The sequence below is a fragment of the Martes martes genome (genome assembly GCF_963455335.1).
Source record: "Martes martes genome assembly, chromosome: 1".
NCBI lineage: Eukaryota > Metazoa > Chordata > Mammalia > Carnivora > Mustelidae > Martes > Martes martes.
In genome coordinates this window covers 165,861,454-165,882,545 of record NC_137888.1, presented here as the reverse complement: position 1 = coordinate 165,882,545, position 21,092 = coordinate 165,861,454, and the positions used below count along the sequence as shown (strand labels likewise).

The following is a 21,092-nucleotide window of genomic DNA, read 5'->3' as shown; positions in this document are numbered from 1 at the left end:
GATAATTTAAAAAAAAAAAAAAGGACACATGTAAAATGTTCTTAACTATGATACTGATTAGATAAATTATGGTATTTTTGCAAGAACTGTTAAAAAGGAACGAGCGGAAAATGTATTGATATGGGAAAGATCTCTAAGGTAAAATTAATTGGAAAAAGCACAGTGTAGAATGTTGTATATAATACCATAATTATAAAAATATATGTATATACCTTCTTCCCATAGATTTTTTCTGGAAGGGTACACAGGAAGCTGTTAACCATGGTTTTCACCCAGGAGTGGGATGGAGGGCAAGCAAGGATGTTGAAAGAGAGAGATTTATTTTTTGCTTTATACTTTTTTGTACTATTTGAATTAAAAAAATTAAAAACAAAAGCATGATTATTTCATAATTCAAAAAAAGAAGCTTGAGGAGTTACTGTATACACTGTAATTTGTTACAGTGATCCCTCCTGAGTGACAAATCCCAGTTACAACTCTGGTTTCACCTTACTAGTCATTATTTATCTTACAAGTCATTTTTGTTAATACTGTCTCATTTAATTTTATATTAGCCCAGGCAGATTGGCAGAAGAAAAAAAAATCCATTTTTCCATTAAACATAATCTTAGAGAAACTGAGGGATTGTCCACCTCATATACCAGAGCTCAAAACTCTCAGCTCCCACTGCCCCCAGGCAGCCCTGGTTTTTCCAGAGGGCCCTGCTCTGGGGTGTGCATCAGAGGGGGCAGCTGCCTCTCCTTACAGGTGCTTCCCCCAATGGACTGAGGAATTCCCTTAATTCCTGCTGCACAATCCTCACCGCCAGGGAGACGCCAGGGGCCCTGAGTTAAGGAGAGCAGGGGAGGAAGTCCCCTTGAGATGTAAAAGGTTTTGCCACACCAACCTCAGTGCGAAGGAGCAGGCCTGGGCAGTTCTTCCTGGCTCTCAGGAGATGCACCAAAACAAACCCGAATTGACATTTTGTGTCCTCTTTATTGTAATTATTTAACATTTCACTGATTGTAAAAGTGGTGAGTGTGGTAAGTGATTCAAACACAACAGCTACATAAATGTGATACTTTTGTGTATCACATATTAAATATGTGTTTTCACAGGTTCAGGCTGCTATAACAAAAATACCACAGACTGTCAACAATTTATGTCTCACAGTTCTGGAGGCTAGAAGTCCACAGTCAAGGTGCTGATAGATTTGGTGTGTCGTGAAAATGTATTTCCTGGTTCATAGATGGCTGTCTTCTCACTGTGTCCTCACCTAGTGGAGGGGGTAAGAGAACCCTTTGGAGTTCTTTTATGAGGGTACTAGTCGCATTATTAGGACTCTACTCTCATGACCTAATCACCTTCCAAAGACCCCATATGCTAATACCATCAATTTGGGGATTAGGATTTAATGTATGAATTTGGAGTCCACTGTAGTATGTTCCTCCTGGCCCCTCCCCCCCAAGAAACAACTATTAACAATTCAGAATCTCTTCCTGCCAATATTTCCCTGTATATTTAGTAACATTTTTACTTTTCTTTTTGCCATGTCTATTGAAGGAAATCAGTTCCCAGGTTCAGGAATTTAGTTCTATTAATAAAGGTCAGCTCCCTTTTACAGAAGTGGGTTCTCCAGTAAACACTGGGATTTCCTTATTGCAAAAGTAGTTTGTGTTTTGTTTTGTTTCTTTTTCTTTTTTGTTTTTTTTTGCAGAAAATATAGAAAGTCTGTTTAAGTAAAAGAAGGGAAAAGAGCATAAGCAAGAGGGTTTCCATTTCCACATTGCTGAAGCTGAGAGGGATTACTTGCCAAAGGCCACTGTTGTGACTCCCTTGTTTCCATCAGTTCCACCCTGGTAACCACCCCTGAAGCAAGACCCAGGTGTCCCATTCAAGGAACAGCAGGCAGCTCTCCCCCACTGCTAGAGATGGAGGCCCAAGTGCGGGGGGGGGGGGTGGGGGGGTGTCCCTCTCACCCCAGCTGTGAGCTATTTGCCCTCAGTTGTCAGTACTGGGGTGCCAGCTTGCACAGAGCCCCTGCCTCGAGAAGGACCAGTTTGTAGCTCTGCTGCTGATGTAGTTCAAACACAGCACTGTGAGCAGAGCAGAGGGTAGAGGCCTGGCTCATATACAGAATTACAGAAATGCTCTTTAAAAGAACAGTGATGCAGTATGGGGATGCAGAGACCTGGGCTTTGGGACCAAACAGCAAGAATCTGAATCCTGTTGCTTTCCTTTATTAGCCTTGTGTTCATTACTTAAATCTCTCTGCAATTCACTTTCGTTGCGTGCAGAATGGGAGCAGTAGTATTTGGGCTTAGTAAGTGCTGAAGAGCTTGATCTGCTCCTATGATCTTTTGTTGATTGGTGGAGTAAAGCCATGAGTGTATTTGTTTTCGCAAAAAATGTCTTACACTAAATAATGGGAAGTTGCAGTTTACAGAACCAGAAGGGCTTTGTCTGAGGTTCCTTTTATGTCTTGTTGGGTACAGCAAGGGAAGGAAAGCACTGGCTGTGTGCGCCACCCCGAGCATGCCCTCTCGCCATGCCATTTCAATTTAATCCACCCATCCCCGGGATAAATGGTGTGGCATCACTGTGGGGGTCCTCCACCTATAGAGGGGATTCTGAGGCAGCGAGAGGTTAGGGTCTGTCCAAACTGCCTCTCTCGGCAAGCCAGAGGCAGACCCGGGCTGAGAGCAGACCTCTCCAGTCCTCCCTGGTCACTTCACCCCTCCGCACTCCTCCTGCCCATGTCTGATATGCCAGCAGCTGCCTGTTCGATCACGTGGCAGAATCTGACCGACATGTCCCTTCTCTCTGCAGGCTGGTGGACTGATGCTCTTGAAGGAATAGTTTTTTAGCAGATGGGGAGATATAATTGATGGAGGAAGGGAGAAACTAACAGGGGAATGAATGAAGAGAAAGCTCTGGAGCCCAGCCAAAACAAAGTAAAACCATCTTTGGGGTTCTGTCTTTGCTGGATTTCAAGAGGTTCCTTTAGGAAAAGGCTCAAACCTTGATTTTAAAAGAATATTGTGGTTTCCAGCTGAGCCAGGTATTGTGTGTGACCCTGACAGACTCTGATGTGCTGTGATGACAGATGTAAATTGATACTGGCCTCCAGCGTATGGCCCTGCAGCTGGTGGCACGGGCGTTAATGAATGACTGTAATTCAGACTCAGGCACAGAATAACGTATACGTTAGGGGCTTTTTTTTTTTTTTTTAATCTTTTTTTTAAATTAAAAAAAAAAATCTTAGTGCATTATGTCTAGTCTAGATGCACACCCTCGTGTCTGCCCTACACTGCTCCTGGAAGACATCCAGGATGGGGAAGAAGCACCAGAACTGGGGGACATGTCCCTCCCACTTACTGGTAGGGCCCCGGGCATGTGATCTGGAACCTCTATTCCCTTATTGGTGAAATGGGTGTACCTGTCCCTATTATGCCCGAGTTTTCTCTCCAAGAGACCACCAAGGAGCCAACACCGATGCAATCACATGAGGGTTTATTTGACAAGCTTAAGCTTGGGCCCAAGTCTACCCGACACAGCTGAGTAGGGACTTGGACCCTGAGGCTAGTTAAGGCAGGGATTTTTATGGGTCATTACAAGAGGCTTGCAGGGGGCCGTGAGGGGGGGAGGAGGAGAAGTTTCAGACTATTCTGCAGTAAGCTCTTTAGCTGTTGCCAGGGTGTTGCAGGGTGAGGTACTTTCTTGGAACTAAAGCAGGGTGGGGGTCCCTGGAACTAAAGTAAAGTAGGGGAGAGTTCAGCCCTTGGCCTGAGATGGGTGCCAAAGCTAAGATGGCTGTACTTGTGCTGATGCTAAACTCGAGGTGGGATGGCCTTAATTTTCTCGGCCTCCACATCCCAGGCTTCAGGGTGCAGTCCATGTGAAGTGACGGGTGTGGGTAGTAAGTAACTGGCCAGTGGTAGTGCCTCTCACTCCTGCATCCAGCCTGCCTGCCACCCCCCCACCAAGGATAAGGTGACATTCACAGGATGGAGATCTCCTGGAGGGAGACACCGGAGCTGGGAGCAGATCCCCATTCCCTACTCTGGATCTCCTTAGTCACCAAGGACTTTTCTTGATGGCACGTGTACCTTTCCTGCTTGCTGTCCCTCCATGGCGGACAGTGGCTCCTTGCCAACCTTGACACAGAACATCTCAGAGGGGCCAGAGCTGGCAAAGATGGTCAGACTCCATCAGAGCTTTTGGTGGCTGATGATGCAGAGGTGGGGTACTGTGGGAACCCATGGGATGGGGCTGGAAAGGCCTGGGCAGCAGGTTAGGGCTAGGCAGAGTCCTGGTGAGGAGGAGAAAGGCTCAGGAATCGGAGGGTCCTGGGACCCCAGCCATGGGTGGCAAGGTCCTCTCTACTGCGGGGGATCCGTGTGACCCGTGTGAGGATGGACTCTGTTAAGAACCAGTGGGTTTCCAAAAGCTGTGGCAGCCCCTCTGCTGCTCAGTTTGTCCCTTCCGCCCTTTGCCTCCTGACCAGCAGTACCTCTGTTTCACATCTCCCCATGAAGCACAAGTGTTGGGAGCCTTCCCTGAGTTTCAATGCTTTAACAGTCCCTTCTTCTACACTCACTCTCCTCTTTTCACCACCTTCTACTTCCCTGCATCTCACCCGCCAGCGATTGCAGCACAGGAGGCTGGGGTGCAAGTCCAGGCTCTGTGACCCACCAGTCTGTGATCCAAGGTCACAGGTCAGTAATGACAGGGAGCCTCCGTTTCCTCTGAACAATGGGAGCAAAACAAGCTCACAGACAAAAGAGTGCCAGAGCGCTCTTCCAGCGCATGTTCTGTGTCATGCTAGCAAGCGTCGCTTTGGAAAGGCAGAATGGTGGCAGGGGACACTCCCTTCCTAACTGCTTAATAACTGACATCTTGTTTACATGCCATACACTGCTCCCCCTGTAGGTGTGCAAGTTGGTGATTTTGAGTAACTGCCAATTGTGAGATCATCACAATACTGGTTGAGAACATTTCCAGGACCCTCTTCAGGGCTTTGGTACCCATTTGCAATTCATCTCTCCTCCCACCTCTGCCTTCAGGCCACCACTCCTCCACCTCTCTCAGGATTTGCCTAGTTAGGACTTTGCATATAAATGAGCCATTCAGTGTGGGTCCTCTTGTCACTGACTTCCTTTGCTTAGCATAATGTTTTCAAGATTCATCCATGTTCTGACAGGGATCATTACTTCATCCCTCTTTGTGGTTAAATAACATTCCATTTTATGGATATACCACATTTTATTTATCTATCAGCTGGTAGATATTTAGGTGACTTTCAGTTTTTGGCTATTATGAGTAACCTAGGGGTGGAATCTCTGAATTTTATGTTGAGTTTCTTTCTTTCTTTCTTTCTTTTTTTAAAGATTTTATTTATTTATTTGAGAGACTGAGATCAGAAGTAGACAGAGAGGCAGGCAGAGAGCGGGGGTGGGGAAGCAGGCTCCCTGCTGAGCAGAGAGCACGATGGGATCCCAGAACCCTGAGATCATGACCTGAGCTGAAGGCAGAGGCTTAACCCACTGAGCCACCCAGGTGACCCTTATGTTGAGCTTCTTAGGAAATTGCCAAACCATTTTTCAGTGTGGCTAAGCCATTTTGCATTCCTACCAGAAATAAATATATGATGTTCCATTTCTCCATATCTTTGAGGACACTAGTTATTGTTTTCTTGATTACTGCCATCCTAGCAGGTGTACCCTAATGGGTGTGAAATACTATTTCATTGTGGTTTTAATTTGCACTCTAATAGGGAACACTTCTGAGTAAACTTGGGAAACATTGGGTAAATGAGAGCTATGAAGGTGTCTTTATTGCAGGACTTCTCAGAGCCTTTAATATTCTTATGATCATTGAGACTCTCAAAGGAGGGCTACAGTGTACATCATTTTCTCCAGTGAGGGCCTGGTGTGACCTGGGAACTTGGAGTGTTTGAGGGATTAGTGTTCTTTGGAAAGCCATTAGCCTAGGACAGGGGTCTGGAGACTACTGACCAAAACTCATTTGCTGTCTTTGTAAAAAAAAAAAAAAAAAGTTTTATTGGAAGACAGCCATACTCATTCATTTATAAATTGTGTATGGCTGCTTTCACACTGCAAGGATCGAGTTGCATAGTTAGGACAGTGACCTTATAGCTTGCAGAGCCTAAAATATTTACTATCTGGCCCTCAAATATTTACTAAACTAGAAAAAATTTGTTGCCCCTGACCTAGGAGTGCCTGGTGCAAAGTAGATGCTTGCTTAAACTTTAAATGAAAGGAGGGACTGACCGTAAGGGCCAAGAAAGCACTTAGTGAAGTTTTGTATTATTTGAGCAGGTGCTTAAAGGACCCATGGAGTTGTTATAGCTTGGGAGAATTGAGAATGACATTCCTGGCAGAGGGAACAGCAGGAATGCTATGAAGTAGAGAAGTCAGGGTGTGTTTGGGAGGCTGGTGAGGACTTCTGCTTCGCCTACAGGGATTTCTCAGGCCAACTTGGGTCCCTAGTTGTATTCCCTGAATGACACGGTTCTGGCCTGTCTTCCCCATGACCAGACAGTGGGTCCAAGCTCTGCCTCTAAAGTTGAACAGATGTGGCTTCAGGTTCTGCCTCAGCCTTCCTGGGCGTTGAAATTTGCATAAGCCATAGTTTTCTCATATGTGAAATGGGAATAACGGTTGCATTCCCCTTGGGAGTAAACATGAGGGAAAGCCAAGCTGTTACGTCCTTGTTATTATTGTCTTTATACCCCTGGGTAGTGAGCTCTCAGAGGGCAGAATGCCCTGCTTTCCTCTTCCTTGTGGCTTTAGTCCTCAGGGTACTCGGCGCATAGTATAGAGTTTGCACCTGCTCAAAGGTTGCATGCTGAGGAGGCCTCATTTTCTTGACAAGGGGGTTCGTTGCCCTGAGCCTCCAGGGGGTTTTAGGACTCCTGCTGGGGGCTAGAGGAGTGAGCCCCATATGCAGGGAGAGCTGGGGGCTGCTCTTCTTTCTTCCCAGAGAAGTGACAGCAGAACCCTGGAGGCAGAGAAATTCTGGAGGGGGCAGGGAAGGCACATTTGTTTTGGTGATGGGCCCTTTTTTGTTTGTTGCTTGGGGACACAAGAAGGGAAGACCAGCAAGGCTATTTATAGCCTGGCCCCTCAGCGCCAGTTTTTAGGGCGGTCTCTGTGTCCCTGGCAGCACTTCCTCCGTGGCAGGTTAAAGAAAGGTGATGTGTTTGCCGGCTCCGTGCTGGACATTAAGATGAGGCTCCCCGACTGACCAGCCGTGCTGGGAGCTGTTCCCACACAGCCTCTCCCAGGCTCTTTGGGGGTGGGGGAGGGGGGCCTGGCTGCCTGCTCCCTCTCTGCTCTCCTGGTTCAGACCATTCCTTGCTCTGGAAGCTAGGGAAGCCCCAGGTGTGAGGCTGTTTCCTTCTCGCTGGACCCAGGCTCTCTGAGTTTGAGACACTGAGAAGGGAGTGATGCCTGAGGACTGGATTTGGGATTCCAGCAATTTCCCTAGGACCCTGAAGGTTGGAGGAGGGCCCTTGAGTGAGATGCCTTCTCTCCCTGGGTCCCTTTCTGGTGAGACAACAGTTGGGGGATGGGGGATGGGCACCAGAAGAACCTGATTTCAAGTCCTAATCTGGGCAAGGTGCTTTACCTCATTTGGCCTCAGTTTCCGCATGTATAAAATGGGTCTAATAATTCTCAGCCCTTTCTCACAGGAAGCACTGAATGTAGCAAGCTATAGGGCTTTTAGTGGCATCTGCCATGGTCCCCTCCACTGCCAGCTCCTTCCAGTCTTCTCCTGACAGTCTCTTAATAAGGATGGTTTGTTTTCAAACTGGCCTCATGGTTTCCCCAACTCTTTCCCTCCTGTTCCTGTAGCAAATGGCAACATCTCTACGAGCGTATTCTTTCTTCTACCCCCCTCTCTCCTCCCTTACACCCCATCCCGTCCTGTGTTTGACCCCCAACCCCCCATTACCCATTAACAACCCCACTTGCACCAACCTGAGAACAAAACTGGCATAAGCAAAACAGCTTTTGTACTCTGTGGGACCCTTTTAGCTACCACAGCCTCTGATCCACAAGAGCCCAACTTCCCCAAAGAGCCACCTCACCAGGGTCCCATCGTGTATCTGCTCCCTACCCAGGGCAGCCTGAAGTCTGTCCTGCTCCCCGCCCACGGCAGCCTGAAGTCTGCCCCACAGGGATCCTCTCGCCTTGCCTCAACCACACCTTCTGGTTGCAAATCCCACAACACCCTCCCTCTCACCAGACTGCGTGACAGCACGTGGCAGATGGGCTGCTTCCCCTTCTGGAATGCCCTCTGCCTCCAGGGATACCCCCTTCTCCTGTTGCTCCCCTGCCTTTCTGCTCACACCTGACTGCCTGCTGCAAGGGCTCCTCCCTTTCTCTTTCTGTGCTGTGAATGCTGGGGTTCTGGGAGCTCCGTGGCAGGTCCTCTCCCTCCTTCTCCAGCTCTCCCCAGGCAGCCTCATGCTCTCCTAGCACACCCTGAGTTCAGGTCTCAATCTCATCCCTGCAGCTCTTTTCTGAGCTTTACAGCCAGAGCCCCAGTTGCTTCTGGGCATTGCAGCTTCCTGGGTGTTCCACAATCCTCAAAATCATCTTGTCTAAAAAGATCGATTCTTTACCACCTCCTCCTCCAACCTGCTCAACCTCTACTCCTGCTCAACTAATGACCCCACATCCAACCAAGTATGAAGCTGGATGTCAGCGGAGACCTCCCTCTTCCCTGCTACCTGCCACCCCCCGGCAGTCACTTTGTCCCTGTGCTGTTTTCAAGTCCACTTATTCCTTCCAGGACCATCCCCCTACCTTGGTCCAGACCCTCCCCCTTTAGTGTCTAAACTAAGGGAGCCCTGCCCCATTCTACCGTTACTGTCAATTCTTCCCACTGCAGCCAAAGAGTTTTAAGATTCTACTAGGCTTCTGTTGCCCTCAGGACAAAACCCTAGCTCCTTAGCAAGGCTCATAGTCTAGCCCTTGTTCACACTCCAGCCTTGTTCTCACCCCTACCTCTCACCCTAGCTTCTGGTACACTGACCCAACATGCTATGCCCTTTCCTGACCTCACCGAGCCTTCATTCCAGACTTTTGCACCTTGGCCTTTCCGCCCCAATGCTCTCTCTGCCATTTCTTTGCTAATTCTCTTCCTACCCTCCAGGACCCCCTGGCTCAGTCACATCTCCACATCCTATTTTTGGCCAGATCCCCAGTGAGGGTCCCTGCTTTTCTCCATCCTGACCCTCTCCATGCCCAGTTTTGTTTTCTTGTCTGCTTTCCCCTTTAGAACATGAGCTCTTTACAGAACCCCAGCTGTAACATGGGCACACTAAGGACACCTTGATAAGTGCTACTTGAAGAAATTAATAAATGTATGAAGGACATATGTACTACCTTTATGTCATATGCAAAGACATGTAATATAGCTTTGGGGCATGCATTTACCAACAGCTTTAATTTATGAAGAAGAGAGGAAGCCCGTCATTTTATAGGGTAAGTGTTCCCGGGGAATCTAGGAGCTAGCATTGAGTCTGAAGGTGTGGCCTTTGGAGCCAGGAGCCCTAGATTCAAATCCCAGGGCTTTTGCTTGCTCCTGGTATGACTTTGAAATGATGGTGATTGTACTTAACCTCAAGGATTGTGGGGAGGATTAGATGATGGTTGAAAACCCATCAAAGGGAAGTATTGTCATTCCCATGTTACGGATGAAGAACCTGAGACTCAGAGAAGTGATGTCCCTTATCCAAAGGCACACAGCTGGTAAGGAGTGGAGCTCAATTTGAACCCAGTCCATCTCTATATATGCAGAGGGGTGGAGAAACAGAGGCCTCATACCTCCAAGCTCTGAGATTTTAGTCTTTGGATAGCAATCTCCAGAAATATTCTGTACTTAGGGCCTGAAAAAGATGCCTCAGGAAGGATCTGCTTCCCTTCCTGGCTCATAGTAGTTGTTCAGTATAACTCGAGTAAAGGTCTCCAAAGAGTTCTGTCTAGTCTTCAACACTTCCCGCTCCCTGGACAGTGTCGGGAGGTCTGTTCCTTGGTCCTTTTTTTTGCCAGGGTGTTGGCAACAAACTCTTCCTTATTCAGACCTTTCTCCTGTCCCAGCTCTTCATGGGGGAGGGTCATTAAGAAAGCTTTTTCCCAGGAAGAGCTGTGCCTTCTCCAAGTCTCCGGAGTTGAGTGCCCCAGCCCCTGGCTCTCAAAGGCTGCCCTTGTGGGTTTCAAAACAACCCACAGCCCTGCAGGCTGAGAACCTGGCCCCCCGATCCCCCTATCTTTAGAAACCCAAGGTCCATTGCTAGCTATAGTCAGCTCTGGTAAAACCTAAAGAAAATTGTTTGGGGATGTTTTCAAATAGTGTCTGGTGGAACAAAAGAGCAATTCATCCTGCGTAGCTTTTAGTAATCTGCTTCCCATTCTGGGAATTAGATTGTTCAATTAAGCGAGAGGGCGCCAAGGCAGGCTGCATGACTCAAAAGTTTGCAGCATCCAAAATGTGGAAGAGAGGGGACCTGAGCCAGCTCCCTCCTGGCTGATCTACCTCCTCTGCTGCCCCTCTACCCCTGTGCCATTTCCAGTTTTCAAATTCCAGTTCAGAAAACAACCACATCAATAAGAAGGCATGTGTGTTTGTGCCCCCCTGCTAGCTAGGGACTTCATGTAAGTGTTTCTTTAATGAAAAATTCAGAGCCTGGGGTGGACTGGGAAAAGCACACCATCTGCACTGGCCCACTTTCTCTCCTGTGCGGGCTTCACCCTTCTCATTCACCAGCTGCTGGACATTTGGGATGCTGTTGGGGGCAGTGGACAAGGTGGTAGATATATGTCGCCTAGGAGACTCTTAATCTGGAAACAAGGTACTTGATGAACACCATGAGGTTTCCCTGCAGAATTTTGGGAGTGAGTGGGTACATCACAGTATTTTGGCAGGGAGAAAGTCGAGCCCTTCAGTAGCTTCTTGAAGGATACAGGATACCGTCCCCAGGTCCTCTTCAAAAATACTATTCAGGTGGAATTTGTAGGTCATTCCTTCATTGCCAGGGAACTCTACTTCTGTAGTGTAGAAGCCTTATCGTGCATAAGCAGTCCTTGGGGAAATGTGGCAAAATGCAGCTGCCAGGGAGCCATACAGAAAAGATTCAGACTCCGTGGGTCTGGGATGAGGTGTAGGAATTTTTGTATTTTTAGCAAGCGTTCCACAAAGGCCGTGCTCTTTGGCCCACTACTCTGTCATGATAATAGATATTCCTGAAGGTTTTATTTAATGGTCTGTAGGTCTTAAAGGAATTAAAGCTAGAAACTACTAAGACATAAGAAATGAAATAAAACACAAAAAATTGTTGCTGGGGCGCCTGGGTGGCTCAGTCCGTTAAGCCTCAAACTTGGTTTCTGCTCAAGTCATGACCTCAGGGTCGTGAGAGTGAGCTGAGCACAGAGCCTGCTTGAGATTCTCTCTTTCTCTCCTTCTGCCCCTCCTGCTACTGCTCTCTCTCTAAAATAAAGAAATAAACGTTGAAAAAACAAAAAAACAACCTATTGTAACTATGTGGCTGTCTCCTTCCTTAAATAACTTGGGTTTTTTGTTGTTGTTGTTATTGTTTTGGTCTAACATACTAGTAGAGGGCAAAACCTATACACGCTTACCTTTTTATCTGTAGTATTAGTAGTGCCTGGTACATAGTAGGTGCTCAATAAATGTGTATTTAAGTGGATTTTCCCACTTCTGGCTATAGGACTGAAAGCTGGTTTCCTTTCAGGTGGGTCCACAGCTGCACACAGCCCAATTTTGTTTGGGGGCCTGCTGGATTTATCCAGCAGGGACTGGGGCTGGAGGGAGACTGTAGACCAGGGCTAATTGGTGTCATTGGATAATTAATGCAGAATCAGGCCCTGAGCAGATTCCCAGGGAGACAGACACTGAGAGAGGCTTTCATGCTTGGTGGGATGGGAGCTGCTTGCTCAAAGGACGTTCCCAGAGCGCTGAGGCGACCGGCGTGGTCCAGCGGGGGTGGTTTGGCAGCCAGAATGGGGTTCGTGGAGTGAGTTTGGAGGGGGTTTGTTTTGGTGCCATGGTTCTGCACAATATGGAGCGTGGCAAGTTTGACTTTAAAGAAACACAAACCCCAGGCATGGGCTCTGGGAGCCAGGCCTGTGTCAACCCTGAAGAATTGATGGTTCTGAAGGAAGACTGGGGCGGGAGGCACTGGCTCAGTGTAGCCAGGGGTCCTCCCCCTCCTGTGGATAGCCCGACTCTCAGCATGTTATTCAGGGCTCCCAGGGATGCTCCTCTGTTTACCTTTTCTGTGTTTCCCTTCTGATCCCCATGCTCCAGCATTCCCCAGGTATCCCATGCTCTGTGTTCTGGCTAATCCCTCAATCTAAAACAACCTTAACTCTCTCTCTCCTGACTAAATCCCATCATCCTTCAAAATTTAGCTCAAATATCACTTCTTCCAGAACGCTTTCCCTGACCCCCTGTATCGGTCAGGATTGGTTGGGTTTTGCCACGATAACAAACACCTCCGAAGATCTCAGTAGCTTAAAGCAACAATGTTGCTTTCTTGATCACACCACATCTTGGACAAGGGGTAGCAGAAGGGCCTCATGAAGTCACTGGGGAGCTTAAGCCTCTAGAAGCTTCATCTTGATACATACCCTGTCATGACAGCAACAGTAGGGAAAAGGGAAAGAGGGGAACTGCACCGCCTGGCCTTGGAAGTGACACAGATGCCACTGGCCAAAGCAAGTTCAGTGTTCACTGTTTAGTTCAGCAGGCCAGGGATGTATAATGCTTCTGCTGAGGGAGGGACCTGGAATGTGTATGGATAGTGTTACAGTCTCCTGGCAACCTTGAGATAGGCTAGATGCTTCTTGGTCTCTCCAAAGTCCCTACAGCTTCCTCTCTTTGCCCCGCTTACCAGAAACCATCTACTAACTGGCCTCTTTTTCCCCATGAGTGAATCCATGAAGACAGAAGGCTGGGTCTTGTTCTTCTCTGGGGTCCCCATACCCAGCCCTGGGTTTGGCTCAGAGGAAGTGCTCAGCAAATGGTGGAGGGCAGGTGAATGAGTGGGTGGCCCATCCCTGCCCCTCTATAGCACTAGCTTTGCCGGGGGTTGGTCAGGGTGGGTTTCCAGCCTCCGTGACTCTCCCTACTCCCCTCTGCAGGCGCCGGGTCTTGGCCATCTCAGATGGGATCGAGCACATTGGGAACCTCCGCTGGGAGCTGGCCTTGTGTCTCCTGGCAGCCTGGACCATCTGTTACTTCTGCATCTGGAAGGGGACCAAGTCCACAGGGAAGGTAAGAGGTGCATCTTGAAGCAACCAGCCATGGTCAGGGGAGGATATGAGGGGTCCTTGTGTGAGATCACATGTGAACTGGAGAGTGCCAGGGAGTTCACATTGCAAAAGGCAGCTCTTCTGTGGAGTGGTAGGAGGAACATTGGACTGAGAGTCCACTCAGGAGCCCAGAGCTAGAATCCCAGTGTACCACTCACTTGCTGCACACCTCAGGGCTATTCAGTTCCCTTCTGAGCCTCAGGTTGCTCATCTGTGAAATAACAAAGCCTGTTCTGTCTTATGGAGAGCCATGCAAGAAAGGGGGAGGTAAAGTGCTTTGAACCCTAGAAGTGCTAAACTACTACCATGGGGTTTTGTAATGAAGACATGTGCTCCAGGCACATGCGAGGGCAAGAAATGCTGGCTGCCTCCACTGATAGGCCCCAAGACCTCACCCACCTGGAGTCTGTGGAGGAAAGGGCAAATGCTTCCATCTTGTTACCTTACTATGCCATCTGTACCATGTAGCCTCTGTCTACAGGACCTTTCTGTCTCCTTAGGAAAGAGAAATAGGAGGAGGCAGACGACTCTCAATAGGCCTGGTCAGGAGGTTACCACGGGCCCCTGGCCAGAACCTAAGGCTTGGCCTCAGCTACCTGTCAGGGGGGCTCAAAACATAGAGGAGCAGGGGGACGTCTTTAGCAGAGTCATCTGTGCTACAAGGATCAATACAGAGGTTGTAGGTGTAGCTCATAGACAAGTCCAGCCCACTCGTGTGTTTTATTTAAGAAGAGAAAGTAAAGAATTAGTTGCAAGCATTTAAAAATCCAGAGAGTTCATGGTGAAAAAGGAAATATGAGTCTGGTATCCTTTGGAAAGTTGAAAGGTTTGGTGACCTAGGGCCTGCATGCCTACACAGCAGCATTTGGCTGAGCTGAGCAGCAGCCACATCCTTCTAGGGATGCTCTGCTTGGCCACAGTCCCCACCATTCCCTATTGCCCTGACCCTTTGGCTGAATGTCAGTGCCATTAGTGTCCTCATTTGTGCTGTTCCATTTTTTCTTGTGGGAAAGAGGACATGAAGCTTTACTTACTTCTGGGTCACTCTGACCATGTCACTCCTTGCCTGCCTGTTTCCAGCAGGCATTTGCTCATCACCTTTATTCTAATCTGTTAGCTCGGTCAGGAGCTGGAGGTCAAACCTCCAAGGGAATGGGAACTTAACAACTCTGGGTCCTTTTACAAGAGATGGTTCCCTCATCTCCCACAGTGGTAAGTGTTTGACAGGTGGGCAGACCTGTTGGAGGGAAGTTAGGAGAGCAGAAAACAGGTACCAACAAGCCCCCATGCTGTGGGCTCTAAGGGAGCTGAGGATGTACTAGAAAGGAATCATTATGTGCCTGGGGGGTGGGGTGTCAGAGAAAAGAGAACGGACACCCATGTCCTGTTGGCCAAGATGATTTTGCTGATCTTTGCTTTCTCTAGTTTGTATCAGGACAAAGCAGTAGATAGCATGCAAGACCATGGGGAAGGGGAGGGAAAACTGAATGGGAAGGAATCAGAGAGGGAGACAAACCATAAGAGACTCTGGGCTCCAGGAAACAAACTGAGGGTTACAGAAGGGAGGTGGGTGTGGAGATAGGGTAATCAGGTGATGGATCTTGAGGAGGGTATGTGTTGTGATGAGCACTGGGTGTTATACTCAACTAATGAATCGTTGAACGCTACATCAAAAACTAATGATGTACTATATGCTGACTAACTGTACATAATTTCAAAAAAGCAATAGAATTTTTCTGTTTTTCCAAATCTAAAAATCAGTGCATTATTGATGTACTTCTTTAGACTATATACACTTTTTTCCTGTTCCCCTCTTTGCTGCCTCTTCTGGCTAAAGAGGAGGAGAAAGACTTGGAGGGGTGAAGAACCATAGTCTGGAATCAGGATTCACATCTCAGATCCGTCACTTAACTGGCTGGGACCATAGCATGTCACTTAACTTCTTTGAGCCTATTTCCTCTTATGCAAAATGGGGATTGATATGAGGCTTTTCTCACAGAGTGGTTGTCAGGATGAGATTCAAGGATGCATATCCAATGCTTAGCAGAGTGTGTAATTAATGGCAAGTGCTGAATATTGGGGTGATCTTAAAAAATTTTGTTATAAAGATAAAATTTATTCATTTGAGAAATAGTTTCTGGGTATCTACTCTATACCTAGCATTGTTCAGTGGACATCTAAAGATGAACAAAACACAGCCTCTACCTTCCCAGTTAACATATGTGAGAGGGCTTTGTGAATGGTAAAGGGAAGGGAGGAGGTGTCATGGTTGATACCATGTTTGCTTCTATCAAGATAACAACTTTACTGGGAGTCAAGGCCAAGGCCAATGGACTTGGCTGGGTGGCAATTGTGTGTGGTGGGGTTTGAGGGCCACTGGACAAGGTGTTAGTGCATGCCCATGCTTGGGTTGTCCATGTGCACATTTGGCCTTGAGATCTTGGGCCCAGGACATGGGCCTTAGCAAAGTTTGATTCCACCCAGCCCTCAGGAAGAAGCTGAGTCCCACAGTAGGGCCACTTGCCATTGGTTGAGCCATCAAGCCTGTGTGTCGAGAATTCTAATGCAGGGACTGGGGTTTAAGGAAGGACCAGCAGGCTGCATTCTTGGAGATTTCAAAAGAAGCATATGGGAAGGCATGGGAGGGAACATTGATCCACGGTCTTCTGCTCCCTGCACACTCTGCCAGGAATTTTTCATCCACATTAGCACACAGAATCCCACAACCTAGGGAGGTATTACCTCTGTGTTATAGATGGAGACCCAGAGGCTAGGAGGTTCAGGAGCCTGGGCTCAATTACTTGAAGACTTGGCACTGCAACACTGACCCAGAGCCACTCCATCTCACCTGTCCTTAGACTTGATCAAATTTTAGACTATTGTGATATTTTGAGTGATGTCCTTTTATACATTCTGCCTGAGCCTACTTGCTCTTGCCTCGAGTAGGTGTGGTAATGATGGCAACAGTCATAGTGCTCGTGATCGTAACAGGTAATCATCACTGAGTGCTTCATAGGCCCACTCCATTCAGATCGTGAAACAAACCCCAGAGACAGGGGCAATCATTATCTCTGTTCCAGATGAGGAAACCGAAGCTTGTGGGAGGAAGTAAGTAGCTTGCTTAAGGACCCTCGGGTAGGAAGCAGACCCCACGTCTTGGTGACCATATAGCCTGTGCCTTAGATGAGTGTACTGTCCTGCCTGTCACCTGTGATGTAGGGACAATGACAGTTTTCATATGGGCTGGTTATAATTAGACAGTTAATGAGCTAGCTTAGCGCACAGTGGGTGCTCAATGGTTGTTGGTTGCCAGTGGATCTAGATGGTGCTTTTAAGGGAAATACTGAAGTCAGATGAGCCAATGAAGCATTTTTCCTGAAGGCTTCGTTTCAAGGGTTCTTCCCCCTATACTATGCTCAAGACCAGGGTTAGCATCCAGAATTGGATGTGGTTTTCCAGAGCTGCTTGATTTCTTAGAAATTATCAGATCCATCCCTTCCCTTATTTTATCATTCAGGAAACTGAGGCTCAGAGAGCAGAAGCGACTTACCCAAGGTCATGCAGTAAATGACCACTGTCAGGTCAGGAACTGGAGCCTGGTGGCCCAGCTTGTCAGCTGTTTATAAATGATGAGATTCTGACAGTTTTAGGGGACTAGGAGTCCCCGATCGGCACACGGTGTCTTCTTAGGAGAGGGGGTGATGCTTTTCTTACTGTTTATTGTGCACCTCATCTTGGACACAAGCCCAGAGTCCAAAGGTTTTTTAGGTTCTGTACAAAAACAGCTAAGAATAAACACAGGTCATCTGAGTCTTCCTGAGTGGGCAGCTGCCACCCCTGTCTCTTGCCTGTGGGTCCCTGGCCAGAGCCGCTTTCATGAGGCTGTCCAAGGAAGGAGAACCCTGTTTTTCTGCTCTTCTCTAGGACATGGCTGAGTTCCAGCCCGCTTCCCATACTCAGACCTCAGCAGAAATTCTAAAATTTCATTAACTTGAGAAAAGTTTCCTGGTCCCCTCTTATATCTAAGGTAAAAACAATAACCCCAGCTTTAGCTTAAGATTCAGCGAACTTGGCCCCTCCTCCTGGAGGCAGACCTTGCAGTCCTGGCCTGTTAGCAGGTGACTAAGAGGAGATTTGGGATCAGTTCACAGATGAGTAGATCACAGATGAGTCTGTGATAGGGTCCCAGGTGAAGGCCCAGCCCCACTCCTGCAGCTCAACACGCAGCACGTGGGCTCCCAAGTTTGCACTGGCATTAGCATCCCCCACTGCCCAGCCACTGATAGTCTCTGCAGATGTCCTTCAGGGCTGTCCTCTTCCACACCCCATTCAAGTGCTTTACAGTCCTCTGATGTCACAGAACCCAGCATTTGGGATCTCCCCAGGGTCAGAGTGAGCAACCTTTCAGAAAAAGCTGCTCTTGGTTGGAGAGACACTGTGTTTCAGCTTCAGAATGTAGCAAGGTGCCACACAACTGTTCTTAATAAGCATTTGTGGAATGAATGAATTCCACCTGCACCTGGGCGCTCCCCACAAGGTGCTGGGATGCCGTAGAGGGGATGGTGGGCCATCTTGTCCCCATAGAGTGTGCAGCCTTGCAGGGCAGGCACAGACAGATAAGCAATTGCAATTCAGTGTATTAGTGCTAGCATTCACAATAGAACAGTTGGAGAATCAGATGTTACAAATGTTGGGTTCTGATGGCTGAGAATTGGCTCTGGACTATTAGAGTGTAGCTTGTCCAAGCTGGGAGACATGTTGGTTTTTAATTTCAAACCCTATTTTATAAATAAGGCAGTAAAGGCCCACAGAGGTTGCATGATTTGCCCAAGGCCACTCTGTTTGGAAGGAGTGGTGCTGGAATTCAAGCCCAAGTCTGTCTGCCTTCCCTAAGCCTGAGCCTCCTCTGTTCTCATGCCCCCAGCTGGAGTCCATATGCAGGCTCAGTGTGAACATGTTGATTGTAGTTCTCAGCACACAGTAGGTACTCAGAAAGCTGTTTATTTCCCCACCCCAGTCCAACAGCTACGGTTTTAGTTCTGCACAGTGATCTTTTTCTCTCTTTAGACACTAGTGGAAATGCTAGAAATCTGGATTAGAAAAATAAGTAAAAACCTTTCTCAATTATTTATTAAATTCTGCAAAGATGTAGGATTCTAAGATACTTGCTTTCTTTAGGAGGAAACTTCTAGGCTGTTTGTACCTTGTCAACTTCTGGATGATGAACAGTTTTACTCTGGATAATTAAAATCAAGTGACCACAACATGGAGACATCTTTGTGATTTTTCTGTGTCCTTGGTTTTTGTTGTTTGTTTTTAAAAGACTTTATTTTTTTTTTCCTCTCTTTTTAAAATTTTTTTTTATTTTTTTTTGAAGATTTTATTTATTTATTTGTCAGAGAGATAGAGTACAGGCAGGCAGAGTGGCAGGCAGAGGGAGCTGCAGGCTCCCTGCAGAGCAAGGAGCCCGATGTGGGACTCAATTCCAGGATGCTGGGATCATGACCTGAGCCGAAGGCAGCCGCTTAACCGACTGAGCCACCCAGGCATCCCAAGACTTTATTTTTAGAGCAGTTTTAGCTGTACAGCAAAACAGAACAAGAAGTACAGAGACTTCCCTTATATCCCCTGCCCCTACACATGTGTAACCACCCTGAGATCAAAATCCCCCACCAGAGTTGGGCATTTGCTGTAACTGATGATACCACAGATGCCTCATCATCACACAAAGTCTGTAGTTTCCAAATCCCTCACTCTTGTTGGTGTACATTCTGGACATTTGGATGAATGTATAATGACAGGTATCCACCCTTAGAGTATAATACAGTATTGCCCTAAAATCCTTTGTGCTCCCCCTTTCCATCTCCCCTGCACTCAACCCCTGGCAACCCCTTATCTTTTGACCATCTACATAGCTTCTACTTTTCCAGAATGTCATATAATTGGAATCATACAGCATGTGGCCTTTTCAGATTGGCTTCCTTCACTTAGTAATGTGCATTTAAGGTTCCTCCATGTCTTTCGATAGCTTTCTTTTTAGTACCAAATAATATTCCATTGTCTGGGTGTGCCACAGTTTATCCATTCACCTTTTTAAAAATTGGCTTAGTTGAGTATAGTTGACACACAGTGTTATAGTAGTTGCAGGTATACAACATCCTGTTTCAGTATCTTTATATGTTACACTGTGTTCGCCACATGTGGAGCTGCTATCACCATGGGACACTGTTGTAATACCATTGACTGTAATTCCCTGTGCTTACCTTTCATGCCTGGGACTTAGTCATTCTATCCTGTATCTCCCATCCCCCTACCCCGCCTCCCCTCTGGCAACCATCAGTTTGTTCTCTGTATGTGTGTATATGATTCTATTTTTTGTTAGTTTATTCATTTGTTTTGTTTTTTATTTTTTTTAAAGATCATTTATTTATTTATTTGATAGAGATCATAGGTAGGCAGAGAGGCAGGCAGAGAGAGAGGGGGAAGCAGGCTCCCCGCGGGGCAGAGAGCCCAATGTGGGGCTCAGTCCCATCCCAGGACCCTGAGATCATGATCTGAGCTGAAGGCAGAGGCTTTAATCCACCGAGCCACCCAGGTGCCCCTGTTTTGTTTTTTAGATTCCATATATAAGCAAAATCATGGTATTTGTCTTTCTCTGTCAGACTTATCACTTAGCATAATACCTTCTAGGTCCATCCATGTTGTTGGAAATGGTAAGATTTCATTCTTTTTAGAGCTGAGTAATATTCCATTCCAGCTTCTTTATCCATTCATTTATTGATAGACACTTAGGTTGCTTTCATATCTGAGCTATTGAAAATACTATTGGAATAAACACTGGAGTGCATATCCATTCGCCTATTGATACACGTTTTGGGTACTTCCGAGGGTGGCAGTGATGAATAAAGCCGTTATAAACATTTGTGTGTAGATTTTTGTGTGGACATAAGTTTTCAACCTTTGGATAAATACCAAGGAGTGTGATTGCTGGATGGTATGGTGAGAGTTTTGTTTTGTTTTAAGATTTATTTATTTATTTATTTTTGAGAGAGAGCACGGGGGTGGGGAGCGGGGAGGGGAAGAGGGAGAGAGAAACTCAGATAGATTACTCATGGAGTGCAGAGCCTGATGTGGGTCTCTGTCTCAAGACCCCGAGATCACAACCTGAGCCGAAACCAGGAATTGGACACTTAACCGATTGCGCCACCCAAGGATCCCAAAGAGAGTTTTGTAAGAAACTGTGAACCTGTCTTCCAAAGTTGCTGTACCATTTTGCATTCCCACCAACAATGAATTATGCTTTATATGCTCACCAACATTTGGTGCTGTCAGTGTTTTGGAGTTTGGCCATCCCAATAGGTGTGTAGTGGTGTCTCATTGTTTTAATTTTTAGTTCTCGATGACATTATGAAGAGCATCTTTTCATATGTTTACTTGTCATCTGTGTATCTTCTTTGGTGAGGTGTCTGTTAGGGTCCTGGGCCCATTTTGTAATGGGGTTGCCTTTTCATTGTTGAGTTTTAAGGGTTTTGGGGTATTTTAGATTGTGCCTTACAGCTGTTTTCTTCCAGTCTTTGGTGTGTCTTCTCACTATCTTGACGTTATCTTTAGCAGAACAGAAATTTTTCATTTTAATGTAATGTATCCTATCAACTATTTGATGGATCCTGCCTTTGGTGTTGTGTCTAAAAAGTCATGGCTTGGGGGGTGCCTGGATGGCTCAGGGGGTTAAGCCTCTGCCTTCGG

The 21,092-nt window shown here is 47.0% G+C and overlaps 1 protein-coding gene across 1 annotated transcript in view; it reads left to right on the top strand.

Annotated features, from left to right (window-relative positions):
- SLC6A11 (solute carrier family 6 member 11) overlaps positions 1-21,092 on the top strand; it is a 128,947-nt gene that overhangs the window by 15,481 nt on the left and 92,374 nt on the right. The window contains exon 5 of the mRNA XM_080827739.1: positions 13,176-13,308. Within this exon, the coding sequence (XP_080683865.1) occupies positions 13,176-13,308 (133 nt within the window). The remainder of the gene's footprint in view (positions 1-13,175; positions 13,309-21,092) is intronic.